Source organism: Pyxicephalus adspersus, chromosome 6, assembly GCF_032062135.1.
Source record: "Pyxicephalus adspersus chromosome 6, UCB_Pads_2.0, whole genome shotgun sequence".
NCBI classification, from domain to species: Eukaryota; Metazoa; Chordata; class Amphibia; order Anura; family Pyxicephalidae; genus Pyxicephalus; species Pyxicephalus adspersus.
The window spans coordinates 1052121-1074228 of NC_092863.1; the positions used below are offsets into that span (position 1 = coordinate 1052121).

The 22108-nt window shown below is 42.8% G+C and overlaps 2 protein-coding genes and 1 long non-coding RNA gene across 4 annotated transcripts in view; all 3 read right to left on the reverse strand.

Moving 5' to 3' along the window:
- The window catches only part of HELZ (helicase with zinc finger), a 41253-nt gene extending 29057 nt beyond the window's left edge, over positions 1 to 12196 (reverse strand). For both annotated transcript variants that reach the window (XM_072414080.1, XM_072414079.1), the window contains exons 1-10: positions 11274 to 12196; positions 10699 to 10735; positions 9628 to 9752; positions 9030 to 9086; positions 8560 to 8611; positions 8372 to 8447; positions 7944 to 8142; positions 7453 to 7560; positions 5599 to 5896; positions 1600 to 1867 (exon numbers count right to left, since the gene is read on the reverse strand). In XM_072414080.1, coding sequence (XP_072270181.1) covers positions 1600 to 1867; positions 5599 to 5896; positions 7453 to 7560; positions 7944 to 8142; positions 8372 to 8447; positions 8560 to 8611; positions 9030 to 9086; positions 9628 to 9752; positions 10699 to 10735; positions 11274 to 11483 — 1430 coding nt within the window. In that variant the 5' untranslated portion in view covers positions 11484 to 12196. The remainder of the gene's footprint in view (positions 1 to 1599; positions 1868 to 5598; positions 5897 to 7452; positions 7561 to 7943; positions 8143 to 8371; positions 8448 to 8559; positions 8612 to 9029; positions 9087 to 9627; positions 9753 to 10698; positions 10736 to 11273) is intronic.
- The window catches only part of LOC140332865 (uncharacterized), a 359753-nt gene that overhangs the window by 255457 nt on the left and 82188 nt on the right, over positions 1 to 22108 (reverse strand). The gene's annotated exons all lie outside the window — the stretch shown is intronic.
- PSMD12 (proteasome 26S subunit, non-ATPase 12) overlaps positions 18355 to 22108 on the reverse strand; it is a 7707-nt gene continuing 3953 nt past the window's right edge. Inside the window, exons 6-11 of the mRNA XM_072414081.1 lie at positions 21479 to 21628; positions 20924 to 21058; positions 20680 to 20792; positions 20169 to 20343; positions 19453 to 19530; positions 18355 to 18774 (exon numbers count right to left, since the gene is read on the reverse strand). Of these exons, the coding sequence (XP_072270182.1) occupies positions 18565 to 18774; positions 19453 to 19530; positions 20169 to 20343; positions 20680 to 20792; positions 20924 to 21058; positions 21479 to 21628 (861 nt within the window). The 3' untranslated portion in view covers positions 18355 to 18564. The remainder of the gene's footprint in view (positions 18775 to 19452; positions 19531 to 20168; positions 20344 to 20679; positions 20793 to 20923; positions 21059 to 21478; positions 21629 to 22108) is intronic.

Genomic DNA, 22108 nt, shown 5'->3' on the forward strand with positions numbered 1-22108 from the left:
TTATTTTACAAAATAATGGCATAGGCAAAGACTTCACCACAACATATAGCACAGGTAAGGGAAGGGCTCAGCTTATAGCTACAGATATAGCAGAGTAAAAAACCTGGAATTGATGTGAGAGAGCAAGCTATGAGTTCTTATTCCGTCACTTTTATTCCACATCCTATTGTCTAAGGATTGGGTAAAGGGCTTCTTCTAAAGGCAGGGGTGTCAAACTCAATTACACAGAGGGCCAAAATTAAAAACTTAGACAAAGTCGCGGACCAACCTTGAAAATTATTGAAAACAATTTAGAACATTTTTCCTTCTCTTTAGATATAAACTCTTTTCATATGGAAACAAAGAGGTTTTGCTTCACATTCATTCTGGAGCAAGATTATAGTAGAGAAAGAGGCATAACATTTTTTTTTTTAATTTTAATTTAAGAAAAAATCTAATGCCTTTCTCTATTTGTAGCCTTCTGAGTTAAATTTCAATGGTAACCTTTTTGCTCAGGCTAACAATAATAACAATATTCTTCTATGAAAACCAACAATTCAAGTCCATGCCTTGGAGTAACGAGGAAAAGCTGAGGGGAGTGCTGGAAATACCAGACGTGGTCAATGCGGGGCTAAATCCTATGAGTGGCCCGCTGCTGGAATTCCCTCTTCATTGAAATAGCGCCGCTACTAAGAATCCCGGCATTATTTGCGTCTATAAAACAGTCCAATGCGGGGCCACACAAAGGCAGAGAGCCCGCTGGTTTATAGCTGCGAGTGATTCCGGGAATTGTAGTAGTGGCACTATTTCAATGCAGAGGCGGGCCAGCTGCAGTTCATATTTTGGATTCCTTTGGGGGCCAAAATAAAAGGCCGTTGGGGGCCAGAGTTTGACACCCCTGTTCTAAAGGTGTGAATTAAAAGCCTGAATAAATGTAAGAAGAATGGAGATCATGATTTGGTATTAATCACATGGCGCGCCATTTGGTCTCACCAGGGCCCTCTTGTGGCCAAATCCTGCACCGATGACAATTATAGATCCTCAGCTTGAAAAATAATGATCAGTGTGTTCAGATGATTCAATAGATCTAAGGATTACTCACAATGATCCAAGAATACCGAATCAACCAATATTTTCAGATTTGTTGTAAATATGGGACTTTCCCTTTATCAAAGGGATCCAAGCATTTATTGTGTTTATCTTGCCATCTGCAGATCTTTTTCAGAAATTCTGGAATTACAGCCCACCATGGTGTGCTACCACTCTTCAATACATAAAATACAATACAAAGATGCTAAGGATCAGACGTTCTGGGGACCTAATCTGACCGGAGAAGTCCTTTAGTTATAAGGTCTTGGGATGTACGTTAAAAGAGAAATGTGGTTTTGTGCTAGAAATCCATCCTGACCTTCAGATTAGGCAGATGATAAATTATTGCTGTTATTTCACACACACTTGGTTTGTTTTAATTATACTGAAAGTTCACTGACAAGTCAGACACTGGAATATTTCAGCTTGATGTATGATATAGATCCCCAGTCCCCATTCCTAAGACCTGGAGACATAGCATGGCGGGGTATGAGGATGTCATGTGACAGGAAGTGGAAATGCGACACTTACTTGCTGACTTCTTTGTACTGTGCAATCTCTTCGATATAAAGCAGGTCGTGCAAGCGGGACTGGTAATTGGCCTTAGTCAGGGATTTGTCCAGCACAGACTGGGTAAACAGTTGGTCTGCAGAGAGCGGGATTTGGTATCGGCTGAGGAGGCTCCTCTCAAGTTCAGTAGTTTCGTTCGGCTCAAATTCTAGTATGGTTTTAGACATGGAGTCCCAGCGTTTTGCTGTTGTTAGCAGCTGCTGACGGGCTTGCATCAAGTATTCAAGGTCTGCAGAGAAAAACATACAAATTGAGAGTGCAACATATACAACGGGTATTGTCACATACAACAAAGGGTATGCTGAAACTTGTAGTTCATTAGTAGCTGAATACACACAGATCCCACAATCATCATGATGGAAGTGATTTGTGAATTGTCTGTGATAATCGGATCATAAAGGACAAACAAATGCTTCTTAATGCATGTAGAACATTTTTAGCTCCCCGTTACACAATGTGAACAGATGGTGATGGAAAGGTGAATATTCTGTCTCGTCTCATTATTCTGTCTGATTAGCTGGGCAGCCAGAAAGTGGAAGTGGAGAAGAAAACTCAATGAACTTCTCAGGAGCCTGAGGCTTCTGTAATAACACGACTGTGAAATTATCCGGTACTATGAACATGGAACATCTTCACAGGCTTAACTGGCAGGGCAGCAGGGACACGGCGCCATGTTAATACAAATCGCCTGACACTGGCACCGGGGCCATGCTAGAAACAAATATAGAAAAGGACACACAAATCCATACAGAAAAGGACGCACAAATCTGTATACAACCAAACACAAATTACAGACACATACTAGGTACATGTAGAATTAAACAGAAAACAGTTTGCGTTAATAAATATATATATATATAAATAAATATATATAAGTTGGAATCACAGGCTAGCATGCAGACTTCGTGGTCATATTGAACCATTCTACACAATATACTATAAACTTATTGCAATAGTACAATTTAAGTTTTAAATTGTTTTGTAATAAAAGACATTAAATGTTAATATTATGTGTACAAGTGAAAGAAAATATTGTGAAGTGTGTGATTGGTAAATGAAGCACTAAGCAGCATATTGTTATAGAGCGCCATCTACAGACTAAACTCATAAAAATTCCCCCCAGTGTGTATATAATTTCAGGTCACTGAACATAGCACATATACTAAAAAATGCATAGTAAAAATGCTGTGGCCACACTCACATAGAGATGCCTAATGTAAATTTCACACAGTAGGCTCTAAAGCTACGTACACACTTCCAATTATTATCGTTTGTAAACGAACGACGAACGATATCTGCGAACGATCGTATAGCACCGATCCTGTACATACAGATAACGACACGATCGTTCAAAGATATTGTACACACTATATATATACACACACACACACACACACAATACAGCCTGTATCGATCAAATATTCGTTCATCGCGCATGCTCAGAACATGCACGATCACTGAACGACTGTACACACAATAGATGGTCAACGATCATCGTCCAATCCGATCCGCCGGTCTGGTCGTTCATTTCCAACGACTATCGTCATTCGTCGGCGTCGTTGGTTACTTTTTTTACAAACGATTTTTGGCCAATCGGTTGTTCGTCATTCATTTCCAACGATAAAAATTGGACGTGTGTACGCAGCTTAACACTTCCCTTCAACCAAATGGGAGCGAATGTGAGCCACTTTGTGAGTGCGGTTTTGGTGGATTGTGGCTGTGATTGCTAAACACAATTTGTGGCTACCTTTGAGTAGCCAGCCTCTTCCATTGACTTCAGTTGCAGCTCACAGCGGATCAAAGCAGTTGGGTTGCGGGAGGACTGAGAAAAGGCCATCAACTTACTGAAAACATTGAACCTCTGCAAACTGCAACCTTACCTGCATGACGCAGGGGCTGACAGAAGCTGAGGGTAACTAGGATTGGTTTGCAACCCCAAGTCTGATTAGGCCTTAACTCTCTACGGGTTTTATTGTTGGGCAAAGGAGATTTTTTTTTGGCACAGTTAACTGACTTAGGAGACATGATTTCATGTGAGCCAGATTGTACAATGTGTTAATAAGAATTCTATAATTAATATAATATTTCTTTTTTTGGAAGTCCATTAAAGGACACAAAATGTGTTATATTGCCACATGAAGGTGTATTGGGCACGAGCAAACAACTGTAGGGCAGCCCATAGGAGGTTTACCTCCCTCACTACTAACATGCCTGAGTATTAGGCAAAAGCAGTAAGAAGAATATGATCATGAACATAAGAAACTTGTGTCCCCAAATTGGCTTTACAGTGAATTCAAAATTAATGTTTTTTAATATCCATCTGGGGACACAAAGTTTTTCACTACCTTGATGTACAAATCACCCCAAATTAGGGAAGGGCAACTCAACAAATACTAAGGGGCCCAAAACAAAAAATAAACATGGAGTTTTGGGCACAAAGCCAACTGAAGGACCTAATGCGCCAACGTTGCATCAGATAAAGCTGGGAAATTAACATGATAGAATTTAGGAGAAAAAAGAAAATCAAGGGAGTGACTTACAGATCTTGAATACAAACTCTTGACAAAAAACTAATGGGCGCTCTCAGGTTCAGTGCAATGCGTTTCGGTAAAGGATTGACCCAAACCTTGAGACCTTTGACTTGGTGGTAGTCTGCCTGAGCCATATACAGGTGGTAAAAGTTGGTGCACCCTTTCTGGCTCCATGTGGAAGGGCAATAAGAGAATCCGTGCTGGTGATGAGAGGTTCCTTTTACACAAGTTAAATCACACCTTGACAATGAAGGAAACTTCCTTTAGGGAAACTGGACAGAGATGAAAAAAATGATTTGTTTGAGGTGAAAGGCAGAAACGGACAAGGGTGGAGGAGGATTTGCTAATCTGTTCCTTACGCTTCTTCTTCTGCTGAGGAAGGAGTGCTCTTGCCACCCACTGCATCCTGGATGATGTTGTCAAAAGTTGGTTTGAAAGGACACTTCCACCAAAAGGCCATTTAAATCGAATCTTTTTTACACAAGGGGTAGCTTTCCAGAATTTTAGCTAATTCAGGTGGTTCCAAAAGAAATAATTCAAAATGGGGTGCAAAGGTTCAAGTCTTTGTGGTCCTGAGAGTTTTTAATGACTGAAGACTAGAAACGGCACTGACAGAAGCAACAAGCTGATCTTCTTTGGTAAGAGATGTAACATTTTCCTTTCATTTTGGAGTAAAAGCAATGGACTGCCAATTCTCAGGGGCAAACTCATTATTCAAGTCCCTGAGAAATGAAGAATCAGACAAATCCTCTGTGGGGGAAGTGGGTAAATTAGATCTGATATCCGCAGGAGAGTGTGTGGGAGCAAATTTGTGGCATATGTGATCAGGAAGCAAATAAAGATTAGCCAAGAGAAGAGAAGATCCATGGAAGCCAAGGAGGACTCAGGTAACATGATCAACTCCAAGAGCACAGGGCAATGGAACTTAGGGCTCAAGGAACCCCAGAAATAGAAGCTGAGTGTTAAATCCCTGTATCTAGAAACAATTATGTAGTGATCACATGGAAGAAAGGCAAAGTATAGTCTCAGGGTAAGGTGAAAGGTCCTTAACAGCAGGTGAACGTTGGATGGTGGTGAACAAGCTCACTGTAAGCAGGCAGTAGGAATGAATTAAATAATTAAATCCCATGTGAATATGCTTCCTCAATAATGTATGGCAGGAACAAAAGCATGGAGCACACAATAATTTAAAAAAAAATTGTACTCTAAAAGTCATCTGTACCTACAAAATTAGCCCCACACAGGGTACATGATATCACTTTAGCAGGGCTTCCTTAAAAACCCCTAAATATAACTGAAATAATGTCTGCAGACACACCATACACACAATCCTTCATGATGGGTCCAACACATGCAGGGTTAAGGGATAGAACTGGAAGTTTGGAGTTAGAATGTTGGGATTAGAAGGTTAAGATCAGATCAAGGTTACCTTCAGTTGAAGCAGCATCCACCATGATTCTCTGCATCAGAACCGGTTCTTCTCCAAAGTCAAACACTACAGTTTGCCGGAAGGTCCCGAATATTTCAGTGGAGAAGTTTATGATAACTTTGTACACACAATGATCGATCCCATTCTGCGTCAGGTTTTCGCCCACCCACTCCTGGCAGCATTCTGGCACCTCCTGGGGCATCTGTGTATTGCCGTCTCCGGCGGATATTGCCACGATACTGAAATGAGGTCTGTGTGCATCATATAGCAGGGCCACCCGGTGAAGGATTCTTGCGGGCTGCAAAAATAAATGGTACAGTCAACATACAATGGAATCTCTCAACCTTGCTACAGAATAGTGTGATAATAAATGTCTGCAAAGGAGAGTCTACTGGCATCCCATAGATGAAAGAGACACTTTTATTGAAAAGTAAAACAGATTTTCTTTGGTGACTTTTGCTGAATGCTAGAAAAACTTTGAGCACATAAATAAATATATATATATATATAATATATAAATGGTTTGGTCATCTACCCTCTCTGCAACCCACAGCAAATAACTGAAGGAAATCAGTTCTCACAAAATGTATTATGGAAGGTATTTCAATTTTCTATATATGCAGCACTTTGGGACACTTTATGTCAGCTTCTAATCTGTAAACATTACTCTGCACCATCACTGGGTACATTGGAACAAAAGCAATGCATTAAATCTATATCTGGTACGTAAGCCCAAAAAAAATAAAAATAAATAAAAAACCAACACAACAACATGTATACACGGTTTCTCACTATTTTATAATAAAATTGTATTTTTAGTTTATGTAGTGTCATCTGCCTGAGACCCTGGAGGAGGACCCACCAAAATTCCAAGAAGTACACAGAGGAGTAAATGAAACTGGAAGGAATGGCCTTTAGGAAGACATCATTGCCATGGATGGACACGGGGGCACAGCCTGGTGTGGTAAAACCCGAGAAAGTGGCAATTTAAATTAAAACTGTTATATGGAGCAATAAAAGGCTGTATTTTATTTCTGGCTGTAATTTAGAAATAAGGATATATGAGGGAGAGGGGAGTAAAAATGTTCTCCACACATCTAGAAGTCTGGACAATGCATTAACCTCCCTAGCGGTAAACCCGAGTGTGGCTCCGGGTAAAAAAACCAAGCTGAAAGCGGTAACCCTGAATTACACTTGGGTTAGGTAAAAAAAATAAACCCTTACCTGGTCCCATCAGCGTCTTCCAGTGTCCTGCCATTCTCTGGCCGTGTCCTCTTCCTCGGTCTGTCCCCCGGCGAGTGCGCTGACGTTCCCCCGGGAGTTCCCTGTGATGTCGCTGCGTACAGCTGTCGCTAGGGGAGCGGCGGGAATTTCAAATTATTTTGTATTGCATTCAGTACAAAATAACTGTATTAAATGCAATACACTGAATTTACATTTTTAAAAGCGGCACATTGTCTTTCATGAAAATGTAACTTACAGTATAATAGTATAAAATAGTATAATAAAGTTAAAAACACAAAATAAATGTCAAAGTTTAATAAATTTTTTTTTTAAATGTATTTAATTATTTTGACATGATTTTGTGTTTCAAATTTTATTATACTCATACTAATATAATATACTGTAAAACAAATTTTCATGAAGGACAATGTACCGCTTTTAGACATATAAATCCAGACAGAAATGAACCGCCCAGGAGGTTAAGGGACAGAGGTGTACAAATAGTCATTAAAATGTCCAGGATTCTCTGGGGGTGATAAGCTGGAACCCATACAGGCACGGTATGGCATTGTAGAGTTCCTGATTTCAAATATTGGTGACCGTTTACGATTGAAGGTAAAAGGTACCTACCTTACATGTCAGCTGAAACGACCAGGTCTGCTGGGATTTTTTGGTGGTAACAGTAACAGACAGATCTGGGCTGTACTCCACTTGAACTCCATCTACACACTCACTGAGCTGTAGGAGAAAACAGACATTTTAAAGTTACGCTACATAAAAAACCCATCGGCCTAAATCTCATATTTTATTATAGGAATCCTGAGCCCAGACACTTCTCTCAAGCTGATGCCATCTAATAGGTTCCTTTTTCCCACAAAAGGCCAGGCTGAAAGGTCCCATGACCAGCCACAGAATAGAATCAAATGGACATTGGTAATACTTGTTACTAATAGACAGAACAGCATTTAGATATTAGACAAATATAATAATATTCATGAAACTGCCCAATTTCTTTAGACGTATCACTTCTCCAGCGTGCGACCTCTAACAATTAATTCTTATGATAAGACGCTGAGATTTTACAGACGGTTTGTTTCATACCAGGGCATAGGCTGACTTACCACTTTTTCGGGTGATAGGGAATTCATCCATTTTTCAATCAGAGACTCCATATAACTGCCCGAACATTGCGTGTTTTCCTTCTGCTGCTTAAGGCGGATGAGACGTGAGGCGTACCGCTTCTGCCACTCCTCCAGCTCCTCCTGGGAGTGCGCCGATGTACATTGCGCTCCGTACCGACATATCCCTTGCTCCAGAAACCTGCATGCCAAACTCAAACCCATTACTTAATGTGTATATTAGGCTTTAATATATAATATATTGCTACTTATATTACATAATTGCAGATCATTGAATGAAGAGTAAGGTAATGTTATGCTATAATATAAAGGCCACAGAATAGGACACCATGGGGAGTAAATACTGCCTTATCTACACTAACTGTAGTCTTGCTTTACATATCAGACCTATGTGTTAGAACCATGCATACCTTTTACACAGAGTGTACTCCTCACTGCTCGTCACGCCCCGTGGTGGTGGTCTATAGTGCCATCCGTCCTGAGTTCCTGAAGGAATAGAATAATGTTAATACAAACCAAGGCAGTCACAAATCACCATTGTTAGGCTGAAGAACAGATCCCAAACCCTGTTACAAGTTGCAGGAGGAGTAAGACGTACCATCTTCCAAATCCTCTGCTTGATAACCACTGCGAACGCTGCTACTGACATTCTAAAAACACAAAAGATCAGACACATTTCAGAAAGTCACAGGATGAGGTTTTGTTTTTAAATAGCAGCAAAAAGTAATAAAATAAGAATAATAGGGCCAACTAGTTTATAAGACTATAAAATAGGAGAAGGAAGTGACCTCCACCATAGGAGCGGAGGAGGCAAACCTCTAGTTTAGGTGAATTACAAGACATCTTGCTTGGAACATATCAGATGCATTTTCACTCAAAACCTAAATAACATTAAGCATGTCAACAGCTACTGTGATCGGTTATGGCAAACCGAAGACAAGTTTTTTTTTTGGAAGCCCCTCCTAAAAAAATGGATTTGGTAAACCAATCGCCTCCAAAAAAGGAAAAAATACTTCATTCGTTCAGGACCTAGTTCAAAATTACTAACAAAGGAAATGGATCACTCACCTCTATTTCAGCAAGTAATGTTTTTAACCGTGACAGATCCTTGGTTACCATACCATTCTATGGAACAGAAAATAGAGAAAGTCACTTAGAGCCTCTGAAATTTATATCATTTTTTATAATCAAAGTAAAAAGATATGACAACTACATCAAATGTGAAAGAGGAATATTGAAATCCGTTAAAAAGTTCAATACAAACTGAAAATAAAATAGACTCCCCAAGCCCCCTATCCCCTGATCCTCAGTCACTTTGCCTATTTATCAAACCTGAATGCAGTCACATGCGGGAGCAGTGATATTGGTAACCCGTGTGAGCTCTGACACCATCTGACATTGCAGCTTGCCCAAGGTACAGGTACAGCAGCATGAATTGATGAGAATACACTATATGGGGTGGTAAGCTACTAGACATTGTCTGTTTGTCCTGAATGGGTAGGTGACAGCGCCCCTTTAATTAGTGTCAAACAAAAACTTAACACTGCAGCCAAGCAGATTTCAGTGCACCGCGGAAATAGTTGCTATGGAATGTTACAAGGGGCTGCTTTTAGTGGAAGTGACATTGATCCATTAGCAATGTTTTCAATCAGTAAATATGGCTTACCAAAGGCTCCCCGATGAGTGTTTTTGACAATACACTGGCCACAATCTGCAGCTTTCCTTCCAGGTGCAAACAGCAAAGTACAGCGTGAACGGAGGCGTCCAGCTGGGTCCGGCTGGCGCCAAGAACTGCAAGAACACAAGCACAAGACTTGGGTTTATAGCAATATGACATGCTATGTCTATGACCTAATAAATAGACAAGATTGTTGTTTTCTGTAGTGCTGCATGTCTATATTTCAATCCTTTTTTTTTTTTTTTTTTTTTTTTTTAAAGAAAATCCACCTTGCATGTATGTGAACTTTTTTCTTTTGTGTATATAGATATTGTTATAATTATTAGATTATGTCATGCTGACGAGGGGGAATAATGATGACGACTGCAACACTTTGGACGTTCCATGTGAAAACATATTAAATTAGGTTACATTGGACTATCTTAGGTTTCGTTTGCTCCTTTTCTCGTCTTCTGATCCAACTTGTGAACTGGGTGCCCGTTCAATAAACCAGTGAGCTTCCTGAATTATGAAGGTTTTCATTCAAAACTAAATTCATGATACAGGAAGTCTCAGCACTTCCTGGATGTATCTTTTGTATCAAAGAGAACCTGTCACCCTTCTGGAGTTGTAAAGCTAAAGGAGCTGCCTAAAAGGACAGAATACAATGTGCTTTGTCTAACTAAATTACCTGGACTTAATTAAGGCTCAGCAGCCAAAATAAAACCTTTACCTGGATGGAATGGCAAGATATCCCCCACCTCTGCTGGCTCAAAGCCCCAAAAATTAGTATGACATCACCTTTGCAGGACTTCTTAATTTTAAAAATGTAAATTTTGTCATTTTTGCAATTAATAGAAAACAATCTACATCTGTCGCTGGCTGTACAATCTCCCTGAGAGATTTGCTTACTACATAATGTGAGGACCTGTGTGTAAAATCCATTGAATTATAGTCTAGTCAGCTAAGCTCCTGCACTATACAGTGGTTGGTAAGTCTAGAAAAGGTTGTACAATCAGACTGCAGCATAGATGACAAGAATCACAGTTTGAATTGTAAATGAGCAGTATGTAGACTCACCCAATTTACAGTCTTCGTCCGCCTTGTCATAATTTTTCTGAAAGAGGAAGACAAAGGCAGAAGTTAGTAACAGATCTAGTCATAAGACCATACATGTATGTACCATTGGGACAATAGGGGGGTTACTGCTGTCCAGGGCAGCCAATCTGCTGGCGTTATTTAGGCACAGCGAGGAAAACAATGATACATGAACCCTGAATCTTTAGCTAAAGAAGGTCAGCAATGGCAGCCCTTAAATTTCCTTCAGGATGAAGAAAGCAGCGGTCTGGCAGCAAAATCTGAAGACACGAGATGTCCAGTGCCTATACCTCATTGCAGCTGGTAAATTTAATGCTTACCACACATTACAATCTGCATTAGGCATACCAAGAACTATGCAATGCAAGGACCAACCTGATTGTGTATAAATTTATTGGATAGTTCAGGTCAGAGGACAAAGCAACCAGCTTTAAAAAATCTTAAAAAGAATGCATGCAGGTTGTACAGATTCTACTTTAGGGATGTTGTAGAATCAGACTGTAATGTGCGCTGCCATTGTTATGCCCGGAGGTCATACAGAGCGGGCTAGCACTTACCAGCTGTAAGAAAGAGGCGATTCTGTAGAGTAAGCTCTCGATCTTGATGCGGTTGATGTGGGTAGAGTTGGCTTTGTTGGGGTGTGTGTTCTTGTAGTGGCTGAGGGACAGGAGACAGTCTGTGCAATGCTGCACCGCCGATTCATAGTCAAGTCTTCTAAATGAGTCACATGCTTGTTCACAGGGATAGGCCAGTCTTCTGTCTGCCATGACTTAGCGACAGAAATCCTGTGGTGAGAAGAGACAGAGAACACCACATTATACAACGGCCAAATTCAAAAACATCAGCACCTCATCACCCAGAAATGTAACACAGTGACTGCAGAAGGGAAGTGGAAGAACCTCTTCTGAGATTTTACTGCTGACATTTTCCTTTCCCCCAATCTACATGCTATATAATGTTCTTTTACAAAACCCATTTTGGTTTGAGACCCCAGCGATGTCATCAATGGATTTCTCTGCTTCTCTATGCATGGCAGGCCAATTATGTCTGGTGAAGAGCGCTGGAAGGGTGCTGTACATAATTTCCCATAACAGCTCCATATCTCAGCCCTAAATGAGATATCTCCTTGAAGGGAGAAATATTAAAATGCTGTGGCTGCCAAAGTGGGCATTCTGAAGCAGGATGTATTTGAATGCCCACATGTGATGCCGAGTCTTTATAATTAGAAGGACAGAAATACAATGGGTGAGAAAAGGGATCGATGATGCTGGACATTCCGCAGCCTGAAAAGGAGAGCAGGTTCTATCTACTTGTGCATTAAAAGCTGCAGCAAGCCAATCTCAGCACAGGAAAGGAACCTATACAAGTGTGCAGGACTAGTGCAAAGGCTGGAAGTCGGCTATAATATGTACAGGATGAAAGCAGGTGAATACCTTACACTGTATACACCTGACTGCAGTTGGAGCCCAGAAAGCACATATATCAAGACATAACTTTCAGACAGTTACAGAGCTGAAAGTACAGCAAACTTCTCTGACATTGATGGTTCCCTATGAGAAAAGCCCTCATAATTATCTTGCTGGGAGGAAAGCGTGGATGACAAAGCGTGAAAGTGACAGTGAGGTCCCTGTGCCTGGACGTCACACGGTGCAACTTGGTGAAAGGGCTGTGCTTGTGTGCTGCTGTGCTCCATCACGACACAAGTCTCTGAACACAACGCCTTCTACCAGTCAACTCCGGACCCATAGCCTGGTGCAGACAGCTGGGGGGTAATGTCTGCATGCTGCCAATTCCAGAGACAGACACGACTCAGACACAATGATTACTAATATATCATGGAAGCTGGCAGTGTTTATGTTTAATGCTTGCACTTATATAGCAGCTGCATGAAAATCATTTACCGGGAGAGGAGACAGAAACACGAACTGCAAGATGTGTAATATGCTATATTTCAGGATGAGGCAGTGTAAATGTGCTTATATTCTACATATATAGGCTTATACGTTCCTGATGTGCGGATGAAATTCTGTAACTCTATCCTACAGACATAAAAAACTGCTCCCAGAAATATTGGCGTAAAGATTGCAACTTTTAACCTAACTTATCAGAGATGCCAAGAATGGGGATCGAGCACCCAGCTGGGTCCTTCCATGTTATCAGACTTCCAGGGACTTTGCAACGCCCATGTTGCCTTGGAAGTTTTAATAAGTGGACATTGTGACCATAATGCTCTAATGGGACCATTCAGAGTAAACGGACAGGGTTAGCTCAAAGCCCAGCTTTCTATATTCAACTTTGTATTCCAATACTTAAAGACATCGGGCAACATGTGGTCACCTCCAAGGGTGCAGCACTGGGGTGTAGTGACTAATGCCCAGGACTGATGCCAATGCCGCCTTCTTACACAATGCTTATACAGGCTGAACAAAGCAGTGCAAAGGGGCCATGGTAAGATTTGTTTCCATAAGCTTCAGCCTCAACACCCTTCACCCCCCATGGAAGCTTAGGTCAAATCATAGCTTACACAGGACTATGGCCTCCCCATGTGACAGAGAAGGGTCTCACGGATTGGCTCAGCCCTGTCACATTTGCTTATCCATACCCTGGAGTACTGGTTAATTCCCAGTAGTGGAGCAGTAAGGAAAGGAAGAGTATTTTCTGCACAATGGAATGGGTAAATGACCACACTGCTTTGCCTTAAATTCATTTAAATGGTAAAATGTAAAGTTTGCCGCCAATGTCACCCAATACATCATGACGGGCCGCCTCTTCATTATTCATTTATGCCATCAGCATGGAATAATACTCCAGCAAAGGAGCAAACCTGTCTGCCAGCCCTTCTAACTGTGCCCATTGTCTGGGATTAACAGATTACTCCGCTTCCTGGAAGTGACTGGATCCCTCCTCTGCTATCTACATCACACCCATCGTCCTGGCTGCTGTAATACTCTCCTAAGATCTGTGCAAACCAAGGAAATATACAGACAATACAGACAGCCTCAATACAAAGTAATCTCTACATATATGGAGGCAGAATTAGTTTGTTTCAGACTTTTTTTTAGTTGATACAAATGCAGTAATCAGCTTAGATCTGTGGCAGGATCAACAGGTATTTTTTGAACTTATTAAACAGATATAACCAAATGCTTTGACAATAGAATCACAGAGAAGTTCACAAACACTTTAATTTTAAAGCTGGAGGTGTCATATTCAGCATTCTGGCTTTTATTTGCATTGCAAAATCAGAGAGGATGCTGGGAAGGATTGTCTAGTTTTGCTGCCATGATGGTAATGGTTTTGGCAGATCTAGAAATTCCTAATGAGCTGCAGATTAAATCTGAAAGGTCATTTTTAACAACATTAAATGAAAGGACGGTGTGTGCAGCAATTAGAAACGTTCCGTGGATTCTGCATGAGGACGATCAGCGGCTTCAATATCTCAGATGTTGGTTATATGTGACCATGTCAGGCTCCGGTGACAAAGCCGGCCACAGATCGCTACGTTCTTATTATTTCTTTGCTGTAACCACAGACGGCTTCTTCCTTCCTTGTTTCAAAAATAAAACTACACTTCTTTTATATTAGGTCAGCACAAGGATCAATGTGTACGGTTCAGGAACTCACAACAGCCAATCAGAATGCGTGTTCTGGCAGTTCTGAGCCAATGGAACAATACGGGTTTATTTTGTATCCAAAGAACAGAAATGTCTTGCATTGCAGGTAATCAGTGGCTGCTTTAGTTTTCCTTTTTCAGACATTACTCCCCTCCTTCACCAGAGCTATCTGTGCTTTATAATAGCGACACCTCCCTCTGTTCTCCATAAAACGTGGGGTGAAATAGTCAGGGAGGAGAACATTGCTTGGGATCTTTCTGCACTCCATAAACAGATATCACAAAAAGCCACCAATGTTATATTGAAATGACCCAAAAACAGCAAAGAAAGCCTAATACTCGGGATTACATACACCTGGATTCTGATCATTTCCAGCGACGTCTGTACATACCTATAAACCAAGCGGGCATGGCAGCCTTTATTTGTAGTCCTGGAAGAAATGGATTTGGTCTGGACCCTCTTGTACACCCTTACTGACGTCTCCATAAAAACAGGGGCGTATGGATTCAATATATTGCAATATCTGTGCAGGGCTGCAACAAAGTGATCCCTGGCTGGCAAAATACCTGCGTACGTTATGGCAGCCAATACGGGGCAGCTGCAGACTCCGGACTGGTTACTGATCTGCACTTTGCAATGGAAAGATGTCCGAGATTAAATCCACAATAAACATAACAAACACGTGAGATGGTAATAAATGTCGGGAATCTCGATTCATAGCATACAGTACTGGCCGTGTGATCACACCACTATAGCACCTCATATGTTATATAGAAATGATAAATTCTCTATAGGAGGCCGGCTGTAACTTTTATCCACAGCAGTACGTTGGGAGCATTGCTTGGAGAAATGACAATGTGAGGACATTCCTCGTACAGCAGATATTGGCAGCCAAGTGTTGGTTATGTAACGTTCTGTTCTGCACTCGCTTTGTTTGGATGGAGCCGTCCTGTGTGCAGATCTGAGTGTCCTAAGGTGATTCAGACCTGTGGAAACTTCCAAACCTAAAGTGCACAAGCTCACAATTTACATTGCAGTATGTTTTGCACCAGGTCTTACAGTGTATTGCAAAGTTTGTGATCTGGAGATGCTGCCAGATCCGCGTGTCTGAAGGTGATTCTGCCAGGAACATCCGCTGACAACAATAAGCCAGTGCCGTCCAATTATCAGCCTGCCAGGGGATAGGATTTTGGGTTGGAACCATCAGACAAGAAGACAAAGTAAATCAGAACCGATGATGGTAACCAAGAGGAAGCGGCTTAGTGTTGTCAGTCTGCAGCACAACGTGCCATTAATGGCAGGATCTACAGTGGAAAAAAATATTGCCAGGGATTTCCAAGAAAAGATTTGAATAAGTGTATACAGCAAGGCATGATGCAAACCATAGGAATGACATATACTTTAATTACTCTGACTGTTGGGACAGATAAAATCAGCAGATATCTTCAGAGAAACGAGACGTAGCTTTCACCAGATACGAGGAATTGTAAAGATCCCTGCACTACTACTCCCATCATTGCCCAGGAAGATGATGTGAATGATTCTATAAAGCAATGCACGGACAGAAAGGGTTGCACCCTTCAATGATCTGACGAAGCAGTAATATACCACCAGACTGGTCCGGTGAACAATGATTGATGGAATGGGTTGGTTGAGTTACCGTCGTTTTGCAAAGCTCAGCTCTCTACAAACTGCTTGCAAAAGGAGACGTTTGAGTACAAATGATAAACCCCAAAAGGGAACAACCTACCCTGTCCTGTATACAAATCCTAAACTGCCATGACCTTCTTAAGGGGGTTCCTACTATTCCCGAGTTCCAAGTCTGAAGTCCATCCTATTGTGTGTGAAATTCCCCCACCTACTAGATTGTAAGCTCTTCGGGGCAGGATCCTCTCCTCCTGTATGTCCTCAAAGTGCAGGCCGGGCTCTGGCTCCCCCTCTGTGTTCTGGGGGTATTGTAGGTGTCATTGTGCACAGGCAGACACAGCGCCCCCTATCATAAATACCAACAACTTGCCCAGTCAGATGAAAGAACAACTCCCAATGATGCTGCAGTAATCACCTCCAATCTAGTGATTTCCCCTGCAGTAATGAATTTGAATGAATAGAAGCCCCCTGTCTGTCCACCACTTCCTCTCATCCCTAACCAGCTCCCTGGAGGAGCGGCAGCACCGGGATGATCTCATCTCGCCATAACCTTGCCCTCCGACCAGGCTCCTTGTGCTGCATTCTTCCCATAACCCCCCAGCCCTGCTGTACGAGGACAGATGGTATCTGGCCTCATTACATTCCCTGTATCATATCAGCAGTCCTCCCCTCCATACCCCTGAATATTTCCTGTACCATTGCTGGACGTCCTGTCATCTCTGTCATCTTCACATCACACATCAACATGGAGTTTGTATGTTTCTGTTTCCTGGTTGTACATCTGGGTGATTGAAGCCAATGGACCAACATGGGGAATATTTTTCCTTTATTGTCAGCCTCCCTGATGGATTCCCTTATGTGTTTACATGGACTACACAATTGCAGCGCCCCCTACTGCTCATCAATAAAGTAAATGGGGGCAGTGTAATGATCAGCAGTAGCAGGAACACAGGTAGGTCGCATGTTATCCAGGGGTGGGGGGTCACCTATTCAATCCATGGCCTAAACAAACAAAAGGCCATGAAAGGGGGGTGCACACTCCATTAGGGCTAATAATGAGTACAAGGCATGGGGGGGGGGGTACAGCTACTAAAATGCTGATTCACCACCTGCGGATCTACAGTACAGAAGCCGGTACATGATTTGTGTAATATATGCTAGCAGGGTGGAGAGGGGATGGGAATCTGATGTCTCCAGTAACAGCATTGGGCCTCAATGTGCACTGCTGAGGGCTATCCACCTTCTCTGTACACATAGCTCCTTACCCGTGTCAGATGAATGGCACTGAAGGGGTAATAATGACACTAATTGTGCCTACACAACCCATCTGTTATTATTGGATGTGAACCCGGGCTGATTCCCATGCTGTTCTACATACTCTCCTTTAATGCTGGATGCCCCCCTGGTTCACAAAGTGAGATGCAGTCTGTGACAACAACTACAAATTTTGGCTCACCTGGGTGGTGCCAGTTCTGCAGCAAGCACACAACAGCAGCCTCACCCACACAAGGGCATAATGCGCTGGCATCCAGCAGCGTACATGAAGTTGTCCTCACAAGCAACATTTAAAGCACAACTTGAAGAGTTATCACCAAATCATTTATGTTTTGTTTTACCATGTAAAGGTGTAGAGATGCCTAAAGTGAGGCAGTGTGCCAATCAGAACACCTTATCTAAATAGTTCAGTGTACCTAACACAGGGTTCGGAAAACTCTGGCATTTAGGCCAGATTTGGCCCAGCCGGTAGTTCATTCCGACCAAACATCCCATGGCCGATCCGGCCGAATGCCACCAAGCAACTCGCCCCTCCTGAGCAGCAGGTTGCAAGCGGATCGGCCAGGGGGCGTTGATACTTCCGCCGCTGTGGTAATTAGGGAACGCTCCCTGAAGGGAAATCCCTCTCCTCCACAATGCATAGAAGAAAAGGGATTTCACTTCAGGGGGCGGTCCCTGGTGGTGGGTGGAGCCATTAGGGCAGGACTCCCGCACAGCCCTGAAATGGCCTAGTGGCCATAAAAGTTTGCCGACCCCTGACCAAACGGGTCAAACTTCCTCCAATTTAAAAATAAATATGCTGCACCCATAAAACCCACCTTTAGGTGGCGTAGCTGAGCCTCACTTCTGCCCCCTGGGATAGGTGATGGATCAATCCAAGAGAAGGCATTCTTGTCCATTACATATTCTGCAGCGCCAGGGGGTAGCAGTGAGGTGTGGTGACATTCCCTGGACATCCTGGATGTAAAATAAAAGGAGTGGAGGCCTCATAACCTGGAGAAATGCTGCATTTCATTCTTGAGATTGGTCTAGGAGTACAGTAAATAACCCCTTATATAGGGGGTATAGACCCCGTTACAAAGAAGAGACCATACAGAGCAGCAGCGCTTACACAAGCAATACCACGTGTGCATTTATTATGTCAAACGTTCCCTAGATTCTCTGAGACTTACAAAGTAAAAAAAAAAAAACATAATATACACTGGAGCAGCCCAAGCTGGGGCCCCGCAGAGCCTGCCGACTACCGCATGTTTGGGTCCCAGACAGGCACGGTGCCCGGCACTAGTCGCCTCCCGTGACAGCGCAGTTTGTATCACTGCAAATTGTGGATCATTTCTTCCTTGGCTATGAGATGCGTCGTCTTGTTTACTAACGCCATCAAAGAGTTCAGTTTCTGCGACCAGTCATTCAGAAGGTCGTTGGGATCCTTCGGCCTCTGGAAGTTAATAATGCCGGCCAGTCGGTCCACCTTGGCGAAAATGGTTTTGTTCACCACTAAGGTAGAGAGGAACTCTTCAGATTCCTGAAAAAGAACAGAAAGTGTCACAGTCATTGCATTTGTTACTGCCCACTGGTTCAGGTCACAAGCTCACAAATGAGGGTAAGACTCTGCTAATGCAACCGATTTTCATACTCAAGTCTAACCGCAATGATTTCCTGCAGGTTATTACCTGTACAGACACTTTATTTCAGCCTGCATGTTCCTCCTCTGGTTTTACAAAGCCGTTAAACACATTGCAATTATCACTAATGTGAATAAAGGAACACTCACCCTACGGCCACCCCAGTCCACTGAGGGGACAAGGAACCCCACAGACACCCCACTTCATCGAGTGGACACGCAACCCTGCGGCCACCCCTAGTCCATCGAGGGGACACGCAATCCTGCGGCCACCCCTAGTCCATCGAGGGGACACGCAATCCTGCGGCCACCCCTAGTCCATCGAGGGGACACGCAATCCTGCGGCCACCCCTAGTCCACCCCAGTCTATTTAGAGGACATGCACCCTGCAGACACCCCAGTCCATTGAGGGGACATGCAACCCTTCAGATACCCCAATCCATTGAGAGGACATGCAACCCTGCGGCCACCCCAATCCAATGGGGGGACATGCAACCCTGGGGCCATCCATTAAGGCTACAGAGAATTTATGACAAGCACCCATTCCCCTGCCTCTGGCTCAGGCTCCCAATTACTCACATCGATAGAGAGATCCAATAGCTGGGCCATTCGTTTCATTGTGATCCTTGTGTAATACTTTGCCATGATCCGGATGTTCTGTAAAGGCAAAACACAGCACTGTGTTAGTCAGACAAACAACTCCTCCCATCCCACTAGAATCAATGCAGCACTGGAGGATTACAGGAGACGGCTGCCCTCATTTATCACTAGCTGCTGTCCAAGCACACAATCAGCCATAAATATTACAAGGAGCAGCTAAGAAGACATGTCAGGACATGGGGAAGGCTGGCGCATACATCTAGCATAGATATACTGCTCCTAATGGACAATGCTGAGCTCAAATAGAAAGCTGGGGGTAATAGGTTGTAATGTAGGTATCTGTGTGGGTGCTGGGATTTGTAGTGCTTCATATGGATGTCAAGAACATAACTCACTCTTCTTGTACCTTTGCAGTGATGAAGCAACACATGAAGATTAATACATTGTATACTTGTTACCATATTACTGACGCATTGCATTAGCTTCATGCAATAAATTGCCCAGTCTCAACCACAAACACGACTCTAGCTCATGCCTGTGTGAAAGTAATTCACTTCTACTCATTCCCAATCTCTGGACGAACCAAAACAACCCCAGGGCTCACAAAAGCAAGCATTGTGCATGTTAAACAGAACCCTCAGCTGGTTTGTTGCTGGAGGGATTGGTCTCCAGTGTTTCCACATATTAAGACCTACATGTTCCACAACACGATTCTTCAGGTCCTTCCAGTGTTTCTCTCCTTCCTCAGAGAAGTTGAAGACGTCGGTAGACACACTGTCCAGCGAACCCTCCCGCAGCTCTTTGCCATACTCCTCGACCAATGTGCTCCATCGCATTAGCTCCATGGTGGTGAAGAGCTTCAACAGGTCTCTAGGTGAAGACAAAATCTCAGATTAAATAAGGACTTGTTTATGCTGTCCAGTGACAGTCACATGACCCAACTATAAAAAACCATATAGGACCCTAGGCCACTTTCTGCAATTGTTCATACAACACCATGACAGTAAAACTAAATTACAACAATGTGGCCACTTCATAAACTATTCTTCTCACCAAATACCATTTTATGTAATCATTTTTATTGGAAGGAAGATATTCCATATCAAGCCAATACAAACTCAAAGAGCAGCTGGCTATTTTGTGGGTCCACCCAGTTGTGAATTGGAAAGCTTACCAGTAAGGAGTGGGCCCATCACACACACTCACTTGTATTTAGGGATTTCCTCCAGCTTCTTATCTGTGCTTATCCTGTGGACCAGGTCAGACTGCTCATTGTCGTATGGTGCTAAAATCACATAGAGTACAACGCTCTTGAGAGCCTGCAGACACAAAAATCAGATATTGTAATTCGTTGGGATATAGGGGGCATTTGTTGCACACAAAGGGGACGCACAATGACTATAGGTTTATATAGGTAAGGTCAGTATGGTTATGGGGAGTCTCTTCTCACCTGCTGCCACTTCTCGCTCTCAGCCTGGATGCAGGGGGTGTCATAGATGGCCCTGTAGTGTTTACATATGGACAAGTAGGAGCCTTCATGTTGATCCACCTGAATCATGAGATTGTAATACTTCAGCTTCAACTCCTGTAGAAAGACAGATTGGGAATACAGTTAAAATTTTTGATGTAAACTGCAAACAGAGTTGAATTGCTACATTTTAAGGCAAAATGAAGGGTAAAGAAAAAAGCGGGTTAAAGAACACTTTAATACACAATAAAAGGCCGTATGGACTATATACAGCAGTATTCTTCTGCTGTAATGGGAGGGAAGAAGCTATAGGTGGGTGGCAGTCCCGGTATTGTAACCCAACTTTTGAGTAACCACCCAAAAACAGAGAGGTGTTTACTAAAAAGTGCCTGGTGGGGTGCCCAGGTAATAGGGGCCGGGAGGACACTGCACAGATTATAGCACAGGCTGAGAATTCAGCCACTTTTCTACATAGCGCTCCATCCCTCTCCATATATTAAAGGCCATTCTTGGTGTCACCAAATGCAGAACCATTACCTCGGTTTTGTCCTCCTGGAAAAACTTGGTGTTGATCTTTTTGCTAATGATCTGAGTTCGGATATAATCTTTCACCGCCAGACAAAGACGCATCTGTTCCAGAATGAACTCCACCTTCTCCTTCTTCTCCATTGAGCCATATGTCTCCACCTGAAGCCAAGAAGAGTCAGATGAGAACCTCCATCCAGGGCTAGACTACTGCACAATATATATTTTATTTAAAAGTATTCCTTTGTGTCCTGATATACAGAGCACGGCTTATATATATTCCAGGCTACATGTATCAGTCTGAAGGATATTGTTTATTAGGAAGTACAGACCAATATTAGATCATAGGTTTGCCAATTTATCTGTTATATTGAATATAGTGGATGAGTTATTACCGTATTTTTCGGACCATTAGACGCTCCGGACTATAAGACGCAGCAGGTTTTCCGCACGGGAAAACAAGAAAAAAAAAATTCATTTGATTTCCCCTGAGATCCAGCGTGCGGTACTTGTGCCCGCCCATGAAGGCGGCGCCGATCGGCATTCATCAAATCAATCGGCGCCGCCTTCGTGGGCGGGCACAAGTGCCGCACGCTGGAACACAGAGGAGGAACACAGACATTGGCTGCTATCTGCCTCTGT